The 20,862-nt window shown below is 34.9% G+C and overlaps 1 protein-coding gene and 1 long non-coding RNA gene across 3 annotated transcripts; one reads left to right on the top strand and one right to left on the bottom strand.

Moving 5' to 3' along the window:
• Positions 1 to 1,540: 1,540 nt before the first annotated feature.
• LOC127801954 (uncharacterized) lies at positions 1,541 to 16,210 on the top strand. 2 transcript variants are annotated; one of them, XR_008023234.1, is made up of 3 exons: positions 1,541 to 3,006; positions 8,944 to 9,014; positions 16,069 to 16,210. It is a non-coding gene; the product is annotated as an uncharacterized LOC127801954 (long non-coding RNA). The 2 variants fall into 2 exon arrangements; XR_008023235.1 differs by having other exon boundaries at positions 1,541 to 2,979.
• On the bottom strand, positions 15,869 to 19,346 carry LOC127801953 (LOB domain-containing protein 19-like). The gene is made up of 2 exons (XM_052337503.1): positions 18,912 to 19,346; positions 15,869 to 16,425 (listed from the first exon to the last, which is right to left on the bottom strand). The coding sequence occupies exons 1-2, from the start codon at positions 19,233 to 19,235 to the stop codon at positions 16,060 to 16,062; spliced, it is 690 nt and encodes a 229-aa protein (XP_052193463.1). The 5' UTR covers positions 19,236 to 19,346; the 3' UTR covers positions 15,869 to 16,059.
• Positions 19,347 to 20,862: the final 1,516 nt, after the last annotated feature.

A 20,862-nucleotide genomic window follows, 5' to 3' on the forward strand; every position in this document is an offset into this window, starting at 1 on the left:
GATGGTTTCGCTCAACTATAAGTCCCCGACACTAGTGCACAAGACAACTCTGTCGCTTCTAGTGCAAAGATCAAATACGCAATCGAAAGGCAATAACAGATTATTAATCCTCTCAACTATGTAATCTGTTACAGGTGTCACATTCGGTAGATGCTCTACTAACACCTAGTCACATGTCTACTATTTGCATCTCATGCAATATGGTACGTGATTCACTATCATTTTTCATTAGTATCTCATACTAATCAAATGTACCGTCTATGTGCTAGTCCATAATCAATTAATCTTAGTCCTCTTCAAAGAAATCTTAGGACTAGGAATACCTTTAAGAAATTTTGTGATATAAATCTTTGTCACATATTCTTAACAACTTAAGAATAAAGATCATCAGGATATCTGGAGACTCAATTCATATATAAATGGAGAGCTATGAATGAAGATATGACCATTTAAATAACAAGCAAAATTATATCATTAGGCCCAATACACATAGGTTACAATTCCTAATGGCATTAGGTTACAATTTAATCTCATTAAATACTTGTAACATTCATTCATTCATCCATCCATTCAATCACATTGAATCTGGTCCATGATCACCCATTTGATCTCATCAAAACAACATGCAACACAAATAATATAAAACTATGTCTATGTAATGCATGCCACTTTTTGGACTATTGACATCTCATGTCATACTTCTTTCGGTTTTGCTATCCAATGCAATCTCATTGCATTTTGGCACCTATCGAAAGATTGCAACTGTCAAACTGACAGTGTTCATAACTATTGAAGGTTTTCAAGCAGCCACAAGAAACGGTCTACTGATTTCTCAAAATGTTTGACAGTTTCTCCCGTTGCAATCAAACGACCAATTACCCGTAGAAAACTGTCGAATGTTTTTAGTGGATTTGCCAGGATTGGTTGACAATTTCCAGCATTGGTTGACTCCTTCTCTGGGTTTCCCAAAAATGGTTGACCCATTTCGAAAACGATTGATTGTCTCTCAGGGCATACACCAGAAATGGTCGATAGTACAGACAATTGGTCGACAATCTTTGCAAATCTCACAAAAACAACAAGCAACATCCACGTTCGAAACAAGCAAACCATTACACAAACACACACATAGGCTGAAATCACTGAGTCGAGGTTTTGATACCACTGAAAGGACGCAACGATTGGCAGTAGACGTAAGAACACAAACCGATTTTTAAAACTTTTTCAAAAACCATACAAATATGCAGCGAAAACGGATCGTTTTTTGCTTGATTTAATGATAACAGCCATATGCATATAAAAGTTACTGTTTATTGCATTTTATGGTTATGTTTTTATATGCATATGGTTGCTATCACTGTATCATGCAAGAAACGATTCGTTTCTGCTACATATTTGTATGTTTTTTGAAAAAGTTTTAAAAACCGGTTTGTCTTATTGCATCTATCGCTAACCATTAGCATGTGCAATCGTTGCGTCCTTTCACTCTATACCATCATTTGACTGCCTTGTTTTATTATACCCCCCCCCCCCCCCCCGGGGCCGCTTGCGCGCGCGCACACTTTTGTTTCATGGTATAAAGTTTCTTCTTTCATTACTTTGAAACACTACCCTTTCTCATAAGCAACTTGGTTTTTGTGACCTAAGTATTGTCTTTTCATGCTATTCACATTCTTACAACTTGTTTACACTATTGTGTCATTCTAGATTCCTTTTCTCCTGATGTATGTGTCGTGCAATATTGGTTGGATATTTCTTAGGAACATTCTTTAGAAGTGTACTTGCAGCAGACAAGTTAATGTTGCTTGGCAGATGAGTTAAAACTAAGGCTATATTCTTATCTATCTCTAAATTTTTATTCTCTTTAAAGCACTTGGTATTTGTTTGTGAAAGACACTTTAACAAATTAGTTACTTAGAAAGTTAGAAAATTCTATTAAAATTTGGAAGCTAAAACACTGTTAAAAAATTTCTGTGTTTGAGCTACCTTGGACAAAGTTATCTAGCTGAGGATTTGTTACATTAGGAGGCTGAGCTAGCTGTTCCAGGAGGCGAACAAGGGCTACCCATCAATTAAGTGGAAGTTATTCAGATCAGAAGCCTCCATTGGTGCTATGTACTGAATTTTGGATGGATTCTTAGAACTGGAAAGGTTCATTATGTACATGGTGCATATCATCAATCTGATGGCTTTTGATGCATTGTTTCTTTAGTATGCGTGCTAAGTAGCTCTCTATGTTTTGAATAAAGTGAAAGCTTTTACTGGTAGCTTGCAACTTTAAATATGTTTCAATCTTGTGGAAAATGTTGAATAATAGGTTTGGGAGTTAAGAGTTTGGATGCATTGTCTTATGGTTTACGAGTCACAAATTGAGTTTAGGCCATGGCTGTTTGGAGAACTATCACATGCTCCCTCTGTTGGGTTCCTGTCTCTAGTGTTTTTGTCACGGTAATGGCCATAATACATCTGCTGTTGTTTTCAACCTTGGGTTTATTTATCATAACAAGTATTGAATTCTAGCCAAGGCTTTTCAAGGGTGTTGCTTTTTTGAGTTCATGGATTTCCAACTATTTTACTTTGGCCTTTTGTAAGCTTGGAGCTGGTTTCTTGCTGTTGCCATTAAGCATCCTCAAGTTTGTATTCATTATTTTCAATGCTTTGTTGTTGATGCTAATGTTGTAGCTTCTCTTTTTTCTTTTTTTTCCTTTAATTTTAATTTTGTCTTCTTTTTTTTTTTTGGTTTTGATGTTGAGACTTTCTTTGTACCGAAGGTACAATATGTTTACCCTGTTTAATATCTCAAAGTTATGCATTTCACTAAGTATGTTTTGATCTTCTTACATTCAGTTTGTACTAAAATGTCACATTGTTGAGGTCACAGACTGCAAAATTGTATTAGCACCCAGCTTTTTCAGCTTTGAACAATTTGCACCGTGAAAGGATACTGCATATTGGAAGGACTGTGAGGATTTATGGCAGGTTCACTAATCTTCCACAAATTTACTGGTTTGTTTCACCTTGTTTCTTATGGGATTACTTATTGTGAGAATGGAATACTTTCATTCATAAATTTACACACAACAATACAACCCTAGTTATAGGGATGAGAAATTACAACATAGGAAAGATCACCTATACAAAGTTTAGGAAATTATCCTAAACTAGAATTAAGAAAGTATCCTAAACTAATTTTAGCAATTTCTAAAAAACCAAAGATTAGATCAGTTTCAAATCTTAATCCTTCCTTATCCTTTCCTTTGGGTATCTTATGGGAATCAACACTCCCCTTCAAGCTGGTGAATGAATATCTATCATTCCCAACTTGCATACAAAGTCTTCAAACCTTCTAGCAGCCAGCCCCTTTGTTAGTAGATCAGCCAATTGATTTTCAGAGAGAATATAAGGTATATGAATTAGACTTGCTTCCAATTTCTCCTTTATAAAATACCGGTCTATCTCTATATGCTTTGTTATGTCATGCTGGATAGGATTATATGCAACACTAATGGCCGATTGATTATCACAAAATAACTTGATTGGTCCATTGGTAGTGACTTTTAGATCCTCTAAAACAATTCTTAGCTATAACAATTCACATAGACTAAGTGCCATGGTCCTAAATTCTACTTCAACACTAGACCTGATCGCAATTCTTTGCTTCTTACTTCACCAAGACACCAAATTCCCTCCTAGAAACACACAATACCCAGTTGTAGATTGTTTATCAGCTAGGGAGCCTATATAATCCACATTTGTGTACCCTCTAATATCCAAATCCTATCTTGACCTAAACAAAATGCCCTTGTCTGGTGTTGTTTTCAGATAGCATGGGATCCTTCTCGCTGCATGCATATGTTCCTCGGTTAGACTATGCATAAATTGGCTTACCAGGCCGACAACAAATGTAATGTCTAGTTTGGTATGTGAGAGATAGATCAAACGACCTATCAATCTCTGATATCTCCCTTTGTCCACCGATTGACTATTAGGATTTCCTCCCAATTTAATGTTAGGCTCTACAAGGGTGTCAACTCCTTTGCCTCCTAGCAGATCTGTTTCCTTTAACAAATTTAGGATATACTTGCTTTGGAATAGAAAAATACCTACCTTAGAATAGGCCACTTCTATTCCTTGAAAGTACTTGAGTATACCAAGATCCTTAATTTCAAAAATTTGGGCCAGACTTTTCTTTAGGACTCTTTGTTCTTCAATATCATTACTTGTAACAATTATATCATCCACATAAACCAATAAAGTTGTCACCTTCTCCTTCATTGAGTGCTTAATGAATAGTGTATGATGAGCTTTGGTGATATTCCATGTGTCTCATTACCTTAGAGAATCTATCAAACCAGACCCTCGGTGATTGCTTAAGGCCATAGAGTGCCTTTTTTAAGTTTGCATATTTTACCCAAGTCTCCTTTATTGAATTCTGGTGGTGGTTCCATGAACTTTTTTCTCTAAATCCCCATGAAGAAAAACATTCTTCACATTAAGTTGTTGTAATTGCCACCCATAGCATGCTGCTAGAGATAAAAGTATCCAAATTGTTGTCATCTTTGCCACAAGTGCAAAGTTCTCTAGGTAATCGATTCCATAGGTTTGAGTGTAGCCTTTAGTCACTAACCGAGCCTTATATCTCTCCAATGTACCATCTGCATTGTATTTTAGGTGAAAAATCCACCTACACCACTGGAATAACCCCTTTTGGTCTAGGCACTAGTTCCCAAGTCTGATTCTTCTCCAAAGCTCTCATCTCCTCCCACATAACTTGCTTCCAATTTTTATCTTTTAAAGCCTCATCAACTGTCTTAGGGATGATAATGAAATCTATAGAAGTCAGGAAGCTTTTGTGCTTTTGGAAAAGATAATAATAGGAAATATAGTTAGCCAACACATGTTGAGTACAGCTTCTATCCCCTTTTCTGACAGCAATAAGAAGGTCCAAGTCATTAGGAATAGGATTAGAAGGAATCAAAGGATCAGTGATTTCAATACCTGGGCTTGAAACTAATGTTGATCCAGGTTGAGGATGCAAAATAAGTTATGATCTTCTCTTGAACACATAGGGAGAGCCTTTAAACTTAACTGGAGATGTCAGCTTAGTCAATGGTTGCTCTGCTTGGTTAGGTGAGTCAGATTGAGCAACTACTTCTGTCTCACTAGATCTCATAGGAACCAAATCCAAGCTGGGAAGAACACCTTGGTCACCACACTGTATATTCTCCCCCTGGGGACCAAGACTAGAGTACTCAAAAAAGGATTGAGATTCCACAAAGATAATATCCTTAGACACATAGAACTTTCTAGATGAAGGATGATAGCATTTGTAACTCTTCTAGTAGGGTTGTGCAAATGGTTGGTTTAGTTATCAAACTGACCGAAATTCACTAAGGGTGTGTTTGATTACATTACCTAGAATTTAATTTTAGGTAATGATTGTCTAGAAAACAAAAATCATCCCACCCCCTTGGAAAATGAATTTTATGGAAAGAAGTTTTAAATGTTTGTACCATACACATATTTTCCATAGCAAGTTAAGAGTGTTTGATTGCTTTCATAGAAAATATATGTAATAATTACACATTTTTTATGGTAAATGTGTGCAATCAAACACACTTTAACCGATTAAACCAAACCAAGGAGCAAAACCAAACCGAACCAACTGATTAACCCAAAAAATTGAACTAACCGATAACCGAAAAACCTGAAGCCAAACCATATAAATCGAAAAAAATGCAAAAAAACTGAAGTAACCGATAGAAAACACACACAAAACCGAAGGAAATGACATCATTTTATAAACATCAAAACAATATTGTTTTAAAGTTTGATCCGTTCGGTTCTTCCAACCAAAAAATTGAACCAAAAATTGAAAACCAACTTTTGAGAAAAAATTAACCGAATCGAACCAATGCAAGGAAAAAACTGAACTGAAACAGTCGGTTAGGTTCGGTTAGTTAGGGTAAACTTAACTTTTGCTCTTCCCTACCTTCTGGGTAGGAGAATAGCCAAGAAAGATACATTTAAGGGCCCTAGGATCAAGTTTATCCCAGTAATGCTTTGGAATATGAACAAATGACACACAGTTAAAGATTCTAAGAGGAAGAGGAGTGTGCAAACCAATCTTAGGAAAGTAGGAAGATAAACATTGAAGTGGACCTTGATGGTTTAGGAGTTTAGATAGAACCCAGTTGATTAAGTAGGCTGCTGTTAAGACTGTTTCTCCCCATAAATGTTTAGGAACATGATGATGGTGGAGAAGGGCTCTAGTAACATTGAGAAAATGCCTCATTTTTCGTTCGACCACTCCATTTTGTTGAGGGGTATCAATGCACGAAGACTCATGAACAATTCCTGTTTGCTAGAAAAACTGATGCAAGTATTGATTAAAGTAATCCCTTGCATTATCAGTACGAAATTTTCTAATTAGAGAGCCAAATTGAGTAGAGATCATTTTATGAAAGAGTGGTAAATCAGTACTAATAGTAGCCTTATCCTTTAAAAGATATATCCAAATCATCTGAGTACAATCATCAATGAAAGATATGAACCATTTAGCCCTAGAACAATTAGGGATCCTAGATGGTCCCCAAACATCAGAATGGATTAATGAAAAAGGAATAAAGGATAATTTATTACTAATGGGATAAGACACTCTGTGATGCTTTAACATTTTACACATCACAATGAAGATTACTAACACTTAAATCATTGAATATAGAAAGAAACATAGTTTTCAACAAAGTAAAAGGAGGATGGCCAAGGCGATAGTGCTAAAGCCATATGTTATTGAGAGTAGAAGTAGATTGAGATGAACAGCAAGCATAGGATGATCCCCTTTAGGAAAAACTCTATCCCTCTTTTAAGTAGCCCATTTTGCTTTTCAGCAGCACCAATCATCTTTCCCATTTCCAGTGCTTGAAATTCACATGTATGAGGAGAAAAAATAACATGACAATTAAGATCTTTAGTGAGCTGATGGACAGAAATTAGATTGGTAGATAGGTGGTTAGGTACATGCAGAACCTGTTTAATAGGAAGAACAGGACTAAGGGTTACCCTGGTTATAGGAATTAAGTTTCCATTGGCTATAGTGATTCTTTTGGAAGTTCCCAGCGGCTTATAGGTTTCAAACACATTTAGATCATAGGACATATGGTTAGTAGTCCCTGAGTCTAAAATCCACAAATCATTCCTATCAGTTTGTGAGGCAGTAAAAGATTCAGAGTGAAAACAAGTATCTGGTTGTGCTAGAGAGCAAGTCCCATCCTGAATAGTCCTCAATAAACTTTTGAGCTTACTGATTTCTTCGCATTCAATTGACTTAGGTCAAATGTGGTAGCCGAATCTGCCTTATCTGTGGTGGTTTCCTTCTTCTCCTTGTTTGTGAGATAAGCTTGGTTTTTAGAAGATAGACTCCTGAAGCCACCTGTCTTACTCATTATTCCCTGCTTCCCATGTAGTTTAAAGCATGTTTCCCAAGTGTGCTTTGGCTTCTTACAATAGGTGTACCACAATCCTTCGCAATTTTGTGATCTTGGCTGCAAGTCAGACTTCCCCTGCTGAGACTTGAACCTGGTTCCTTCCCCTTTATTGTCACCATGGTTGATCCCTCAAAATTGGACTCATTGAGTATAGCTATCCTTCGATACTCCTCACTTCGAATTATAGAAAAAACTTTATTAAGGGATGGAAGTTTCTCTCTTCCAAGAACTTCCCTTACTTGATCATACTCGGTATTAAAACTTGCCAAGAACTCTACAATTTTGTCTCGTTCAAGTATGGTATTAAAGGTTGTTGCATCGTCACTGCACACCATCTTAATATCCTAATAGTGATCTGGTTCAAGTCAATATCCATTCATCTTGTTATGGTAATCAGTTACCATCAATGACCCTTGCTTAGTGCCACTTATTTTCGTCTTAATCTCAAATATTACCAAAGTATCTTGTACTTTAGAATAAGTACGCTTAACAGTTTTCCAAATATCTTTTGCAAAAGATAAAAACATGTAATTTCTACTTATCTCAGGCTACATAGAACTCCAAAGCCAGAACATGATTATTGAATCCCTAATATCCCATGCTGTGAATGTGGGATCTGAAGTCTTGAGGGCTGGTTCAGTTAAATGGGATATCTTCCCTTGACCTTTTAGGAAGGTCATTATAAACTATGACCATTGAAGGTAGTTCCTACCATCTAGGTCGGAATGATGCATTCTCAGTAGCTCACTGTTAGGAGGATTTCTGGTTGGTTGATTGAATGAGAGCCTCTCCTGTTGCCATGGACAGAGTAGTCTCAGAGATTTCTGACATATTTGGAGGATGAAAGGAGATAATACGGTGCAATGAAGTTGCACTGGGATTAGGTCAAAACTAGAGGATAACACAAGTCAATCATGAAGGTTCTGATACCATGTGAGAATGGAATACTTTCATTCATAAATTTGCACACAACAATACAGCCCTAGTTATAGGGATGAGGAATAACAACATAGGAAAGATCACCTATACAAAGTTTAGAAAAGTATCCTAAACTAATTTTAGCAATTTCTAAAACACCAAAGATTAGATCAGCTTCAAATCCCAATCCTTCCTTATCTTGTCCTCTCTGTATTCTACGGGAATCAACACTTATTTTATATGCTAAAAACTTGAGCAAGCCTTTCTGTAGACCGTTGTGGACTTGTAGCATTAACCTAGCTTAAAAACCAAAATCTTCCCTGAGGAGTCATTGCCTGGTATTTAGGAACGTAAGAAGTAAAAACTACCATATTTTCTGTTCTAAAAGAATAAAAAGTCAGAAAGAAATGCACCATGGTGCATGTCTGCAAAATTTGGTGTAGTTGCTATGCTTTAATGCTGTGTTAGTAAGAAGATTTAAAGATACGTTTAGTCATAAACCTGCAAACATGTTGCCTGTGGGTTGTTTTTGTTGCAGAATTGATGATGGTGGGTTTGTCTTCATCAGTATGTATCCAGGGAAGAGAAATGGAGCTTTACCTCAACAAGGTACACTTATTTTTGTTGAGTATAGGCCTGTCAATGGTCTGGATTTAGACCATATCCATTAAGGCAATAATTGTAATCCAGATCCATTTGTATTTGGACTGTATCTCACAGATCTGAATTTGGATCTGGCGGATCTAATCCACTCTAGTTCTGCATTTGTATGTAAAATATTTATATAAGATATATAAACCATGACCATATATTTTACATAGTTTTTGAAGTTGCTTATGTTAAATAATATACACATAGAGCCATAAAATATTTTATGGTAGAAAAGTCAAATACTAAAAAATTTCACACTGTTTTGCAAGTATAAATGTGATTTCTCGTTTGAATAATTAAGTTTTAGTTTTGTTCTCAAAATCAAAAAAGATTTACCAAAACTTTCTGAGTCTTTTATATTTTGATCTAAAGTATTTGCTTTAAAGATATTTTATTTATCTTTGTTATCTGAATATTTTAAAATAAGTAAAATGTTTTACCAATAAATATTTTATGCCCAACCAAATTTTTAGGAAATAAAGTGAGAGATAAAGTACAGGAGGAATGCATAGACAGAACTTTTATACAAAAATTTTATTTAAGATGATGTGACATTCATATTCATACATTCATAATGCAAAACTCACTAGAGTTAATTTTAATAAAAAATGTAACTGCCAGGTAATATTTGGGAATTTTAGATTTAAAAATTATATACAAACGTTATTTAAAAAAACTACAAAAAAACAAATAAAGCTAGTGCTCTCTTCATCAAACATTTAAAGAATACTATGCCAAACATGTAAAAAACAATGGGCCAACTCACTAGTAGGACAATAATGGAATCAAAAAGATAATTTTAATGAATGGGGAAAAAATATTTTAAAATTACTATGTGAAATTGAATATTAAAATTAAGAAATATGGGATTATGTTTTTATTTTTTGCAAATAGCTGGTGGTTATGAGAATGTGTCTATAATAAGATATTTATATAATAAATCTAGTTGAATATCAAATCCCATCAGGGAGATCTAGATCCCTTGATTATAAATGGTTCTAGATCAGATCTAGCTGTAAACGAACTGGGTTTTACAGATCAAATATGTTTCGGTTTGGATCTGATTGAACCAATTGATAACCCTTGCTGTGCACATGTATGTGTGGTGTTGTGAGTGGTGGTGGTGCATTTGCTTCCACAAGTATGTATCCAGGGAAGAGAACTCAAGTCCTCTCTATGCAAATCTTTCTCAACTAACTGCATTCTGCCCCCCTATTATCTTGTTATCAATATGGTTACTTATGTTTGTTTGTTAATCTTTTTACCATGACTATATTCTATTTTCATTTTTGGCCATGGCTAATTTAGATGGGTTTCGGTGTTATGTTTTTTCTGTTAAATTGTTGATCATCTCATCCAAAAGTTTAAACTAGTAGATAAGGGATAACTTTATCTTTTTATATTATTATTTTTACTCTTAATATGCCCCTGCACATGTGACTTGGCTTCAATGCATATCTGGTCCCAACATGTGGAACTGTTTAATCTTGGGTTAGCATTGAGATTTGAAATCAAGACCTTTGCTTGTTCTAATACCATGTCAAGTTGTTAACCACCATCTCATCTAAAAGCTGAAGTTGGTAGATAGAAGGTTAACTTTATCTTTTTACATTATTATTATTTTTTATCTCTACATTCTTGTCAAATTATGCAAAACCTGCATCACCATTAGAACCTATTTACACATTGGGTCAAATGTGTGAATAATATGACACTTCATATTTATTTATATTTGTTAGCACAAGATAGAATTTGCTAACAGTTTCATCTTCATGGTTGTAATTTGAATATTTGGAAAGTGGCTTTACTGATATATAGTTTGTCTAGTCAACACATATAGGAGAAAGAATACAAGAGTCTCTTGTCTAGTGCAGGGTCTTCTGGAGGAAGCCATACCCCTTGGCAGATTCAAGTGTTGTTAGCTTTATGGTAAGAAGGGTTGGTATCGTAATGGGAGGTACTGGAACTAACTTGTGGCATGCTAATGAAGGTGGGTTGGGTGACAAGTGAAGGCAGTAAGATGATCATGGAAGTGTCTCTATTTTATAGAGGGTAATTGGGTCATGAAAACCAGCTCCTCCTGAGCATACCAGAGGGCATATTTGTAGAAGGGACTTTGGGGGGGGGGGGGGGGGGGGGGGTGTTATGCTCCCATTTGGCTTTGCAATCTATAGTAGAAGTGGACAGATTTGTCATGTTGGTTTTGTATGCCATCACCATGTATCTTTTCCTCAATATAGAGTCTCTTCTTGGACAGGTCCGTCTTTAAGACTAGGCAAGATAAGATCCCTGGAGACAGGATGGCATCAGTACCTTGTCAATCAGTCAACTTTAGTCAAATGAGCCACATAATGCAAGAGATTTATATGATATGATTAGGTGGGCAGACATTTTATGTCACAGTGCCATTCTCCTGGGGGTCCCTAGGCCTTGCTGTTGACCTAGGTTGGTGAGGAATTGCTGCTTCTCTAGCAGCAGTTGTTGTGGCAGGCAGGCGCCAATAAAGAAGAATAGCTGCTGCAGCCACAGCAAAGAAGAGGAAGAAGAAAGAAGAAAGTTATTTGGTGAGGCTGGTGTGCTTGATTGGATGTTAGCAGATAGCTTTAGAGATCAGCTAAGAATTTCATCTTAGATTGAGAATTCCCTAATTTCTCAAAATTAATGTGAAATCCCTATTTCTCAAAATATTTCTATGATGGGCCCTTGGGCCTTGTGGCCGAAAAAACAAAAAAGAATTATGATCTTGCTTGATCCTACTAAAATCATACTGTAATCCTGCACAAAAGTATTTTTTGTGCAATCTGGATCAATTCAGTGAATTTGGATCCATATTGCAATTTTGAATTAAACCATCCATGAGAGTGTACTCAAACCGAGAATAACTTGGTGGGGCCCATGGTTTGGTAGTCTTTGCTGAAGCAGGTATAAACCATGAGAGTATGCTGGGAAGGAATTATAAGTCTGTCATGCCAAGAAAGTCCAAACAAATTGGTGAGAGGGAGATGGCCGCTTGGGTTGAGAGTTTGGTTTTATTGTGGAAGGGAGACGTAGAGCACTCAGGAGGTCTTTGGAGATTGCCTTCAAATGCCTTTAGTACTGGGCAGCAAACTGCTTGTAGTATCTTTGACTGAGACCCTATAATGGGGAGAGGATTAACACATGGTTAGGTCTCATTGCTAGATGTGTTGGTGTCACCTCACAAAGTTGACTGTGGGGCGAAGGTATATAAAGGAGGTGGAGATATACTTACACCTTGTGAAACATTTTGAGCATCAGTTATTGGTAAGCAGAGGTTGAGTGCACATTCTGGCCTCATCTTTTAAGTTTTATCCCGATGATCAGCTTTGATCAATTGGCAATACTTTTGTGAAAGCAAAGATTTTCCCAACGTGTTCTTCTGTTAGCCTTTAAAATAGCTATGTTTTTTATCAAGCATCTTTGGCCCTGGAGGTTCTGCTGTTGGCTTTCTTTCCGGCCTCATCTTTTAAGTTTTATCCCAATGATTAGCTTTGATCAATTGGCAATACCTTTGGTAAAGCAAAGATTTTCCCAATGTGTTCTTCTGTTAGCCTTTAAAATAGCTATGTTTTTCTATCAAGCACCTTTGGCGCTGGAGGTTCTGCTATTGCTTTTCCATGCATTCATTAATTTTTTCTTTGAAAATATTGCTCGTCTTTAGGCAGGTTGGAATGGGAACCAACAAAACAAAATCAATTTTGAAAATACAAAAGGAGGGCCTCTATTTGAGTACAAGCCTTGGTAGCAATCGTAGATTGCTCCTTTGTGATTAGAAAGTTATGAATTTAAGTTGTGAAAACAACCTATTTGCAAAAATAGTAAGGGAAAGTACAAATGTTAGACTCCCTCAATTCTTACAAAGTGGGAAGTCTTGTGCACGGGTATGCGCTTCTTGAGGGGCTTTGTTTGATGAATTGAATTGTAAAAATGAAGATTTTCTTAGGGTGTTTTAGATGTACCAATTCTGTGATAATATTAAGCCCTTTTATTTGTGTAGTACTTTATTTGGAATTTGTTTCCTTCTATAATTTGATACTCAAATTACATTTCTGCCTTTATCTACAATATATACATTTTTAGCCAATTTTCAGTTCCACATCAGACATGTGTCCATGTGCATCTTCATAAGTTATGATCCAAATCGTCTTAATTCATGTTTATAGCATCTGGATCCAATGTGGGGGCTTATCTGAGTTAGATGGGGAGTAGGTAACACTATGTTTTTGTTGCTCTAATATATCCCGTTACTAATTAAAGCTTTGCCTTCCTGTCAAATTATGCAATCCAGAACTTAATGCTAGTTAGCCTGTCTCTATTATAACCACCTAGCTTCAAAGTACAGATGTTTACCCCCTAAATCAATCTTTTCTTACCCTGAATCCATGATCTACTTAAACTAGTTTTGTGGGATCTTTCTAAAATCAGAAGTTCTTATTTCTTTCTTCCCTAACAATATCTTTCCTTATTCCGTAAATCTGTTGCTTGTCCATTTATGCTGCGTGTGAAATATTTGGTCTGGTACAATCAAACAGAGAGCCAGTGAATTTGGAAAAAATTATCCTTTTGTTTGGTCAGAATCACAACAATTTAGCCTGTTTTCTTTACTTATATCATGTAGGGTGCATTTGATTGACCAAAATTTTCATGAAAAATGGCTATTTTTCACCTGAATTTCAGTTTTTGAGGTGTTTGATTGGCCAAATTTTTTAGGCAAAATATTTTCTACTTTTGGTTACGTGATCAGATTTTCCATAAAATACTGGAAAATGTTTTCTTTGGGGGGGGGGGGGGGGGGGGGGGTAGATTGGATTTTTCAGGGAACTTTGCATGTTGTCCACCACATTTTCTATCAAGTTTGTCTTTAGTCGGTTTTTCCACACAACACTTTCATATCATCTTCCACGATAGGTAGGGTTTCTTCGTTGTTGTCCGTCGCCAACCCTTCCCCTTCGTCTTGGTCGTTGTCTTTATAGAATCTATGTTTCGATTTCGAGTTCCCCTTTATCTTCGTTCACGGTAAAGTTTCCAGCAACCTCTTTTTTTGGATTTCGTCGATTCTAAGTTTCACTTCGTTTTATATTGTTAAGCCATATGAAGGTTATCATGATCAGGTTCCGAGTTTCCCTTCTATTCTGGTGAGGTTCGATTCCCCTTCGATTTGTTCTTTAGATTCCAAGTTGCCTTTCAATTTGTTGGTATTTCATCTTGGGTTTGTGTTATTATGAGTTTGTTTACTAAATCTTTATTACTTGTGCATTCTACGTATAAGCCTTCAAAATATTTCCCTTTTGATTTGTCTATGCATGTCAAAATATTTCTCTTTTGATTTGCCTATGCATGTCGCTTGGGAATTGTGAGAATTTATCACGATGGGATTTCATCGTGTGGGTTACGTCAAATTTTAAATTCAAAAGGATACAATTTTCATAAAAAATAATGGCTATCAAAAAATAAAAGTTGAAAATTTTGACTAGTTTTATGAAAATTAATGATAATCAAACACTAAAAAATAAAAAGTATAATATTTTTTAAGTTAAAATTAACTAAATCAAAACTTTTTTTTAGAATTTAAAGAAAATATTTTATTTCCATATAAATTTTATGCTTGTAATTAAATGCACCTGTGATGTTTTATGTGAAATGCTGTGCATATTTTTTTACGGGAGAAGTTTTTAAATTCTTAGGATTCATGATTTTTGGAAATGTACTTGAAATTTTTTTATTTTTAGGATTTATGTAATTTTATGTTTGGTTAAATTTAAACATTTTTAGGAATGTTAAGTATTTTTTTTTATGAATCTTATGTTCTTATATTTGCTTTAAATGCAATATCCTTGAGAATTTATGTTTTTTTTTTTAATTACTTTTATTTTATTTTTTGTTTAAAAATGATAAAAAAAAATTTACTATATAAAATATTAAGACCTACATTTTTAAAAAATAAAAAAAAATGTCATTTTTTTACATATTATGTATATATATCCGTGCGTCTATATATAATATATATACATATATATTTATATGAATATCTATTTTAATATATATAATATTTTATAATAAATAATATAAATATATTATAATATATATAAAATATGTTGATATGGGATATAATACATATTTATATATTATAAATATATAATATATTTGTATGGAGTTATAAAAGGACAAGGGTGTTTTAATCTTTATTTTTTGTTAAAATATTCTTAAGTCCATGAAAAATTTGGATTCTCAGCCTCCAATGAAAATTTTTTTGTGGACAAGTTACTTAAAAATTATTTATAAGAATTTTATTTTTTAAAATCTTTTTATAAAAAATTATACCAAACATAAGAATATATATAAAAATATACACTTCCAACTTAACATTTTCAAGAATTTTAAAATTTTTCTACGCCCCCTAAAGTTTGCCGCTTGGCATAGTGATTGTATGTAAAAATTTTAGAGAACAGTAAGGGAGTTGCTAACGATAAGTACCAGATGCATGAAAAATAATTATTGGAATAGTTATCTAGACTGATGTATTGAGAGATTATAAATAATAATGGGTGTTATTCGAACATTTTAAATTTTGTCATTTTAAAATGACACTAATTATGGGTGTTTGTTTTTTTAACTTTTCTAATTTTTGAGACCAAATCCAAGATGAATTTGGACCATATATATATATATATATATATAGTCTTTTAAGTAAGTTTGATCAAAAGTGTATAAAAACAGTGACATGAATTTGATTGATCTGTTATAATTTTCTAATTAAACACAAGCATGGCATGGCATGGGACTTGGAAGATAGATAAAAGAGACACCTGCAGGTACATTTGATTCAAACATTAGACTGGAAGCAAGCAACATATTATATGGCATGCATGCATATGCAAAATAACATGTCCAATTGATGTTCATGCATGGTAGGTGGGTAGGTAGGTAGGTAGGTTACAACAGTCAGTCTTCTGATTCAGGAATTAGTTTGATTTTATTTTAATAATCAATGCAGACACTTGGAGGCAGCAAGGATCGACGACACACTAATAACTCCTCCATCGCCATCGCCATCGCCATTTTGCTCGCTTAATTCTTGATTGATAGGGTTGCAGAAACCACCAGCGGCGGCTGCCAGTTCAAGTTCCATGGACGAGGATGAAGGATTGAAAAGTGCGGACGATCCATCGCATGCGCAAGCGCAAGCCGACAGCATGAGAGATAGCGATGACTGATGAAGATAATTATCCGTTGTTGGCCCCCAAGAAGAAGAAGAAGAAGAAGAAGAGGAAGAGGAGGAAGACGCACGCTGCATCTGCCATGTAAAAAGCTGGGCTTGCACCAACGCTAACTCTGCCTGCAAATTCACCACCTGCATGAGCCCACCCCAAAATTCAAATTCAAATTCAAAATATTTATCAACTCCGTATCTTATTGCGTCCCATCACACACTCCAAATTAAGTCCAATCCAATCATACAAATACAACTAGACTGCGGGTGATTTTTGATAAATTTAAAAATTAGAGTAGAGTTTATTTTCACAATTTGAATGCACACACCTAACATGCATGCATATATACATGCATATATAAACGATCAACTCTATTACTTTATATAAACAAGAAGATAAGATAATCAATCTGTCTTCTTTAAACTTTCAATCCCATCGGGGAAAATCTAAGAGGCTGCACCCAATTTCAAGTCCACGTGCTTTGTTTTTTTTTTTTTTTTTTTTGGGTGGGGGGGCGGTGGTAGGGTCTTTTGTAAGGATAAGGTTTATGTTTATCTTGCTAGACTAGATTTAGATTGTGATGAGACAATCATATAAATTAAAGGCTATACATATATATATATATATTCCGTGGCCACCAAAAGGTACATTCTACTTCTTCTAACATCCTTAACAACTAAAATTTTTATACAAAGAGTATTGACTATATATATAAAAAGGAAAAGGTGTGATACATGCAGCTAGCTAGCTAGCTAGCTAGGGTTGAGATAAGAAAAGGATAAAGTTCGTGTAGAAGATAAATAAACAAATATATACGAAGCTGGCAACTAATGGTTTCTTGCCTAACTGGTGTTTATCTGCCAAATTTTTCAAATTAAATAAGAAGAAGAAGCAGAAGAAGAAGAAGAAGTAGAAGAAGAAGAGAAGACGACCAATCCAAGTGCAATTAGGTGCTTGTCAGACTCTTTAACATCTGATCAATTAACTTGTTCAACCAAGATTCAAGAAACAACTGATCTTTCAATCATATCTGTTCTTATGCAAAATGAAAAGCCATCAACCATTAAATTCAAACATGCACCCTCTTAAAAACAAACCCAGGCCATTAGTTTAATCTAGTAATTGACCTCAATTTATTTAACTTGCGCGCCTATGAATATATATATATATATATATAATATTGTTTCATTTATTTTAGTAATATTATAATCATCTTCATTGACCATATTAATTATATCGTATCTACTATGATCAAACTACCTAGCTAACTAGTTACTGCGATGTGGTATTGTATATATAGAAGAGAAGGAGAGAAATTAAACACCACCCACTGAAAGTCTTAATTCCTTTGAAATTAAGCACTCTACATAGATTAAAATAAGAAGAGATGGGTAGCTACATCTTAATTCTAGTATATATATATCACTTACCAGTTTGATGCAAGAAAATTTTAATTATATACAGGCCATATCAGATATGAAAATGGTATATATATAGAGTTATGCATATATATATATGTGTGTGTGTGTAAAAAGAAATGATTGTAATATTTTTTGTTTAAATTCGAGCAGTAACTTAATTATTATTATTATTTTTTTTTGTTGATTTCTTAAACTCTTAAATTTCGTACCCTTTCTAAGAAGCCAGGAAGCAAGTTCACCTTGGAGGGTCAAAATGAATAAACTACAAAGAAAGTTGACAAAAGCGACCAAACCACATTGGTTTCTACGCGTGGAAAGACCTTCACTGCCTTAATCGCCATCTAGATGTACCATGTAATGCTTTTCTAGTTCTAGTAAATATGGCGGCCAAGGCGCATATTAGCACGAACCAGACTGAGTTTGACCACAGTTGTTATATATATATATATATATATCTTGTTTTTGGATTTACAGTTGTTGGTAGAGTAGATCGAGGAGAAGAACCCAACCCCTCTGAACTTAATTAATTAAGCTCACGCAACTATCAAAGATTTTAGACCGGAAATTGGAAAAACTTAATGAGGCGTACATTAGCAATGATTAAGGCAAACTTCTCCAGCACCCTTGTTAATTTTCTTGTTTGTTTTCTTTTTTCTTGGCCTTTTGCCTTCTGAACTCAAAACATGTTAGCAATTCCTCATAAATGCTTCTAAATCTACAAGCAACACCCGGACAGGCATCAAAACCAAGTATTCAATTACCGGCGTACGTTAGCAAAACAGCAATATATATATGTGTGTGTATATATATAATCCTCCCTATATAAGCAACAGCTTCTTTCGTCTCCCTATCCTGCAATGGTTAAGGAAACAAAATGCCAGAACTGACACCCTAAATCTCCCGAAAGAGAACTACATGCAGGGAGGGAAGTTTCTACAGTTCTTTTTCAGCCAGAAACCACAGAAGAACCAACAAACCACAGCACAAGTTAGCAAGAAAAGTTGCATATACAAGATATATATAAAATGATATACATACACAAAAAATTCATAAACATACATGATACTCTCATTTTAGGTTTTGAGTAGAAAGATATGAAGGAATTCATTCATCGTAATGAATTAAATTCTACATGAAATAATTAATTAAATTAATATATGGGTAGAGAAGACATAATTAATTTGGGGAGAGAGAGAGGGAGAGACCTGGTGTTGGAGGTCGAGGATGTGTGCGGCGCAGCCATAGACGGGGTCTCTGAGGCGAGCGAGAGCCTCGTAGCAGAGGGTGAGGGCAGCGTCGAGGCGCTTCTGCGGTGGAATTCTCAGCAGCATCTTGGACGCATTGCTGGCGCCGAACACCTTGTGCACCGCCGCGAACTGTGCGGCGCCTTGCTCCGAGTCGAAGAATGGCGCAAACACGCATCCTTTTACGCACTTCCGCCGAAGGAACTTGCAAGCGCCGCAAGGCCCACCACCACCATTACTTGATGATGAATTACCACTTTTAGCTTTACTACTACTACTACTCATATCTCTCAGCTCTCTGCTCTGCTCTCTCAAAGAAAGGGCTGTATTAATTGTGAGAGAATTGGAGAGAAGAATTGAAGGAAAGGTGGGTATATTTAGAGAGAGAGAGAGAGAGAGCGCAAGAGGGGGAGGGAAGTGTCGTAACAGTGTTATATATATATATATATAAATTATGAGAGGAGAAATGTAATGGAGGATTTGGTGGCGGGTCATTTGATGGACTTGTTAGCTGCTACGTCGGGAGTTTATCTATATAAATATATATATATATAAATTAATTTAAATAAATAATTTAAGACACTATAACTTGAGAAATCCTAACACTCCTTAATTACATCACAAAGCCCAGCATCAATCACCGTCGGATCCACTTGAAAATAGAGATTACCTAATAATCTAGATTATTTTATTTTATTTTTAGATATAATAATATTAATTAATAAAAATGCTTACTATTTGAAAATAAGATATAATAAATATACATATTGTTTAAAAATTAAAATGTATTTATTTTATGCCACCTTGTGTAAAAATAATATTACATATCATTTTGAATAAGCTAATTTGACCTATACATCATATTTATTATTTAAAATTTAAAATTCATTTTTTATTATTATATATATAATTGCTTGAATTAAACATTCAAATTAATTAAACCCAAATCTAACTTCAATTTAGACCCTAAAGAATACAATGATCTGAAAAAATACAAATATTTCTTCAAAATGACAGAATTTAAAGTCCAAATAAAACTATACATAATAATATTATTTTATTTGCAATTACAAACCATTTTAATGATCTTTTTGATTAATTAATTCCTAACATACAAAAGTTTATGTCTATTGGTATAATTAAAATATATAATTTTCATTTATATATAGAAAAAACATCATCTAATACTTACTTATATATATGCATATATTACTAATACTTCTTTAAGCATTATTTATTATGTCCATTAAAAACCCATAAATCATTCATATATTAAGTTTTTATCAAAGATTTCATACAAAATTAGCTGCCAATTCATATTACGCATTAATATTCATACTTACCTCTCTCCTCCTCTCATATCATATGCAGACAGACAGACAGAGAGAGGCTTTAAAGCCACGGCAAGGGAGGAGGGGGAGGAAGAGGAAATTGGGGGGGTTGAGCGGCTGCTTGCGTGAAGCAAACACCCAAACACACGCATGCATGCATAGTTACATACATAAGAACAGCTACATGTTTCCAACCGCCGCACGCACCGTCACTGACCACCCATCATCAGTAATGGCTATATACATATATATATATATATATTTGTGTGTGTGTGTGTGTGTTGTAATATTTTCATAAAAAAATTGGTGTTTTTAACATTTACGCTATACATATGAATGTCCTGTCAGTCGCAGTCTGAGAGTCTGGGGGGCATGGAGGTGGTTGCGGTGGCGGCCGGCCCATGTGTGAGTTAAACATCCCATCCCAATCCCATCTCTCTCCCTTTCACCTGTCATTTCCATCATCTCTTTTTATTCACAGACTTTGATTGTTCCCGACTGAGCCACCAGTCCACACACATTAACCCAGCAGCAACAGAGACACATTTACGGTCATGATATTGTTGTGTATCTGTTAATTC

This window comes from Diospyros lotus, chromosome 5 (assembly GCF_014633365.1).
Source record: "Diospyros lotus cultivar Yz01 chromosome 5, ASM1463336v1, whole genome shotgun sequence".
NCBI classification, from domain to species: Eukaryota; Viridiplantae; Streptophyta; class Magnoliopsida; order Ericales; family Ebenaceae; genus Diospyros; species Diospyros lotus.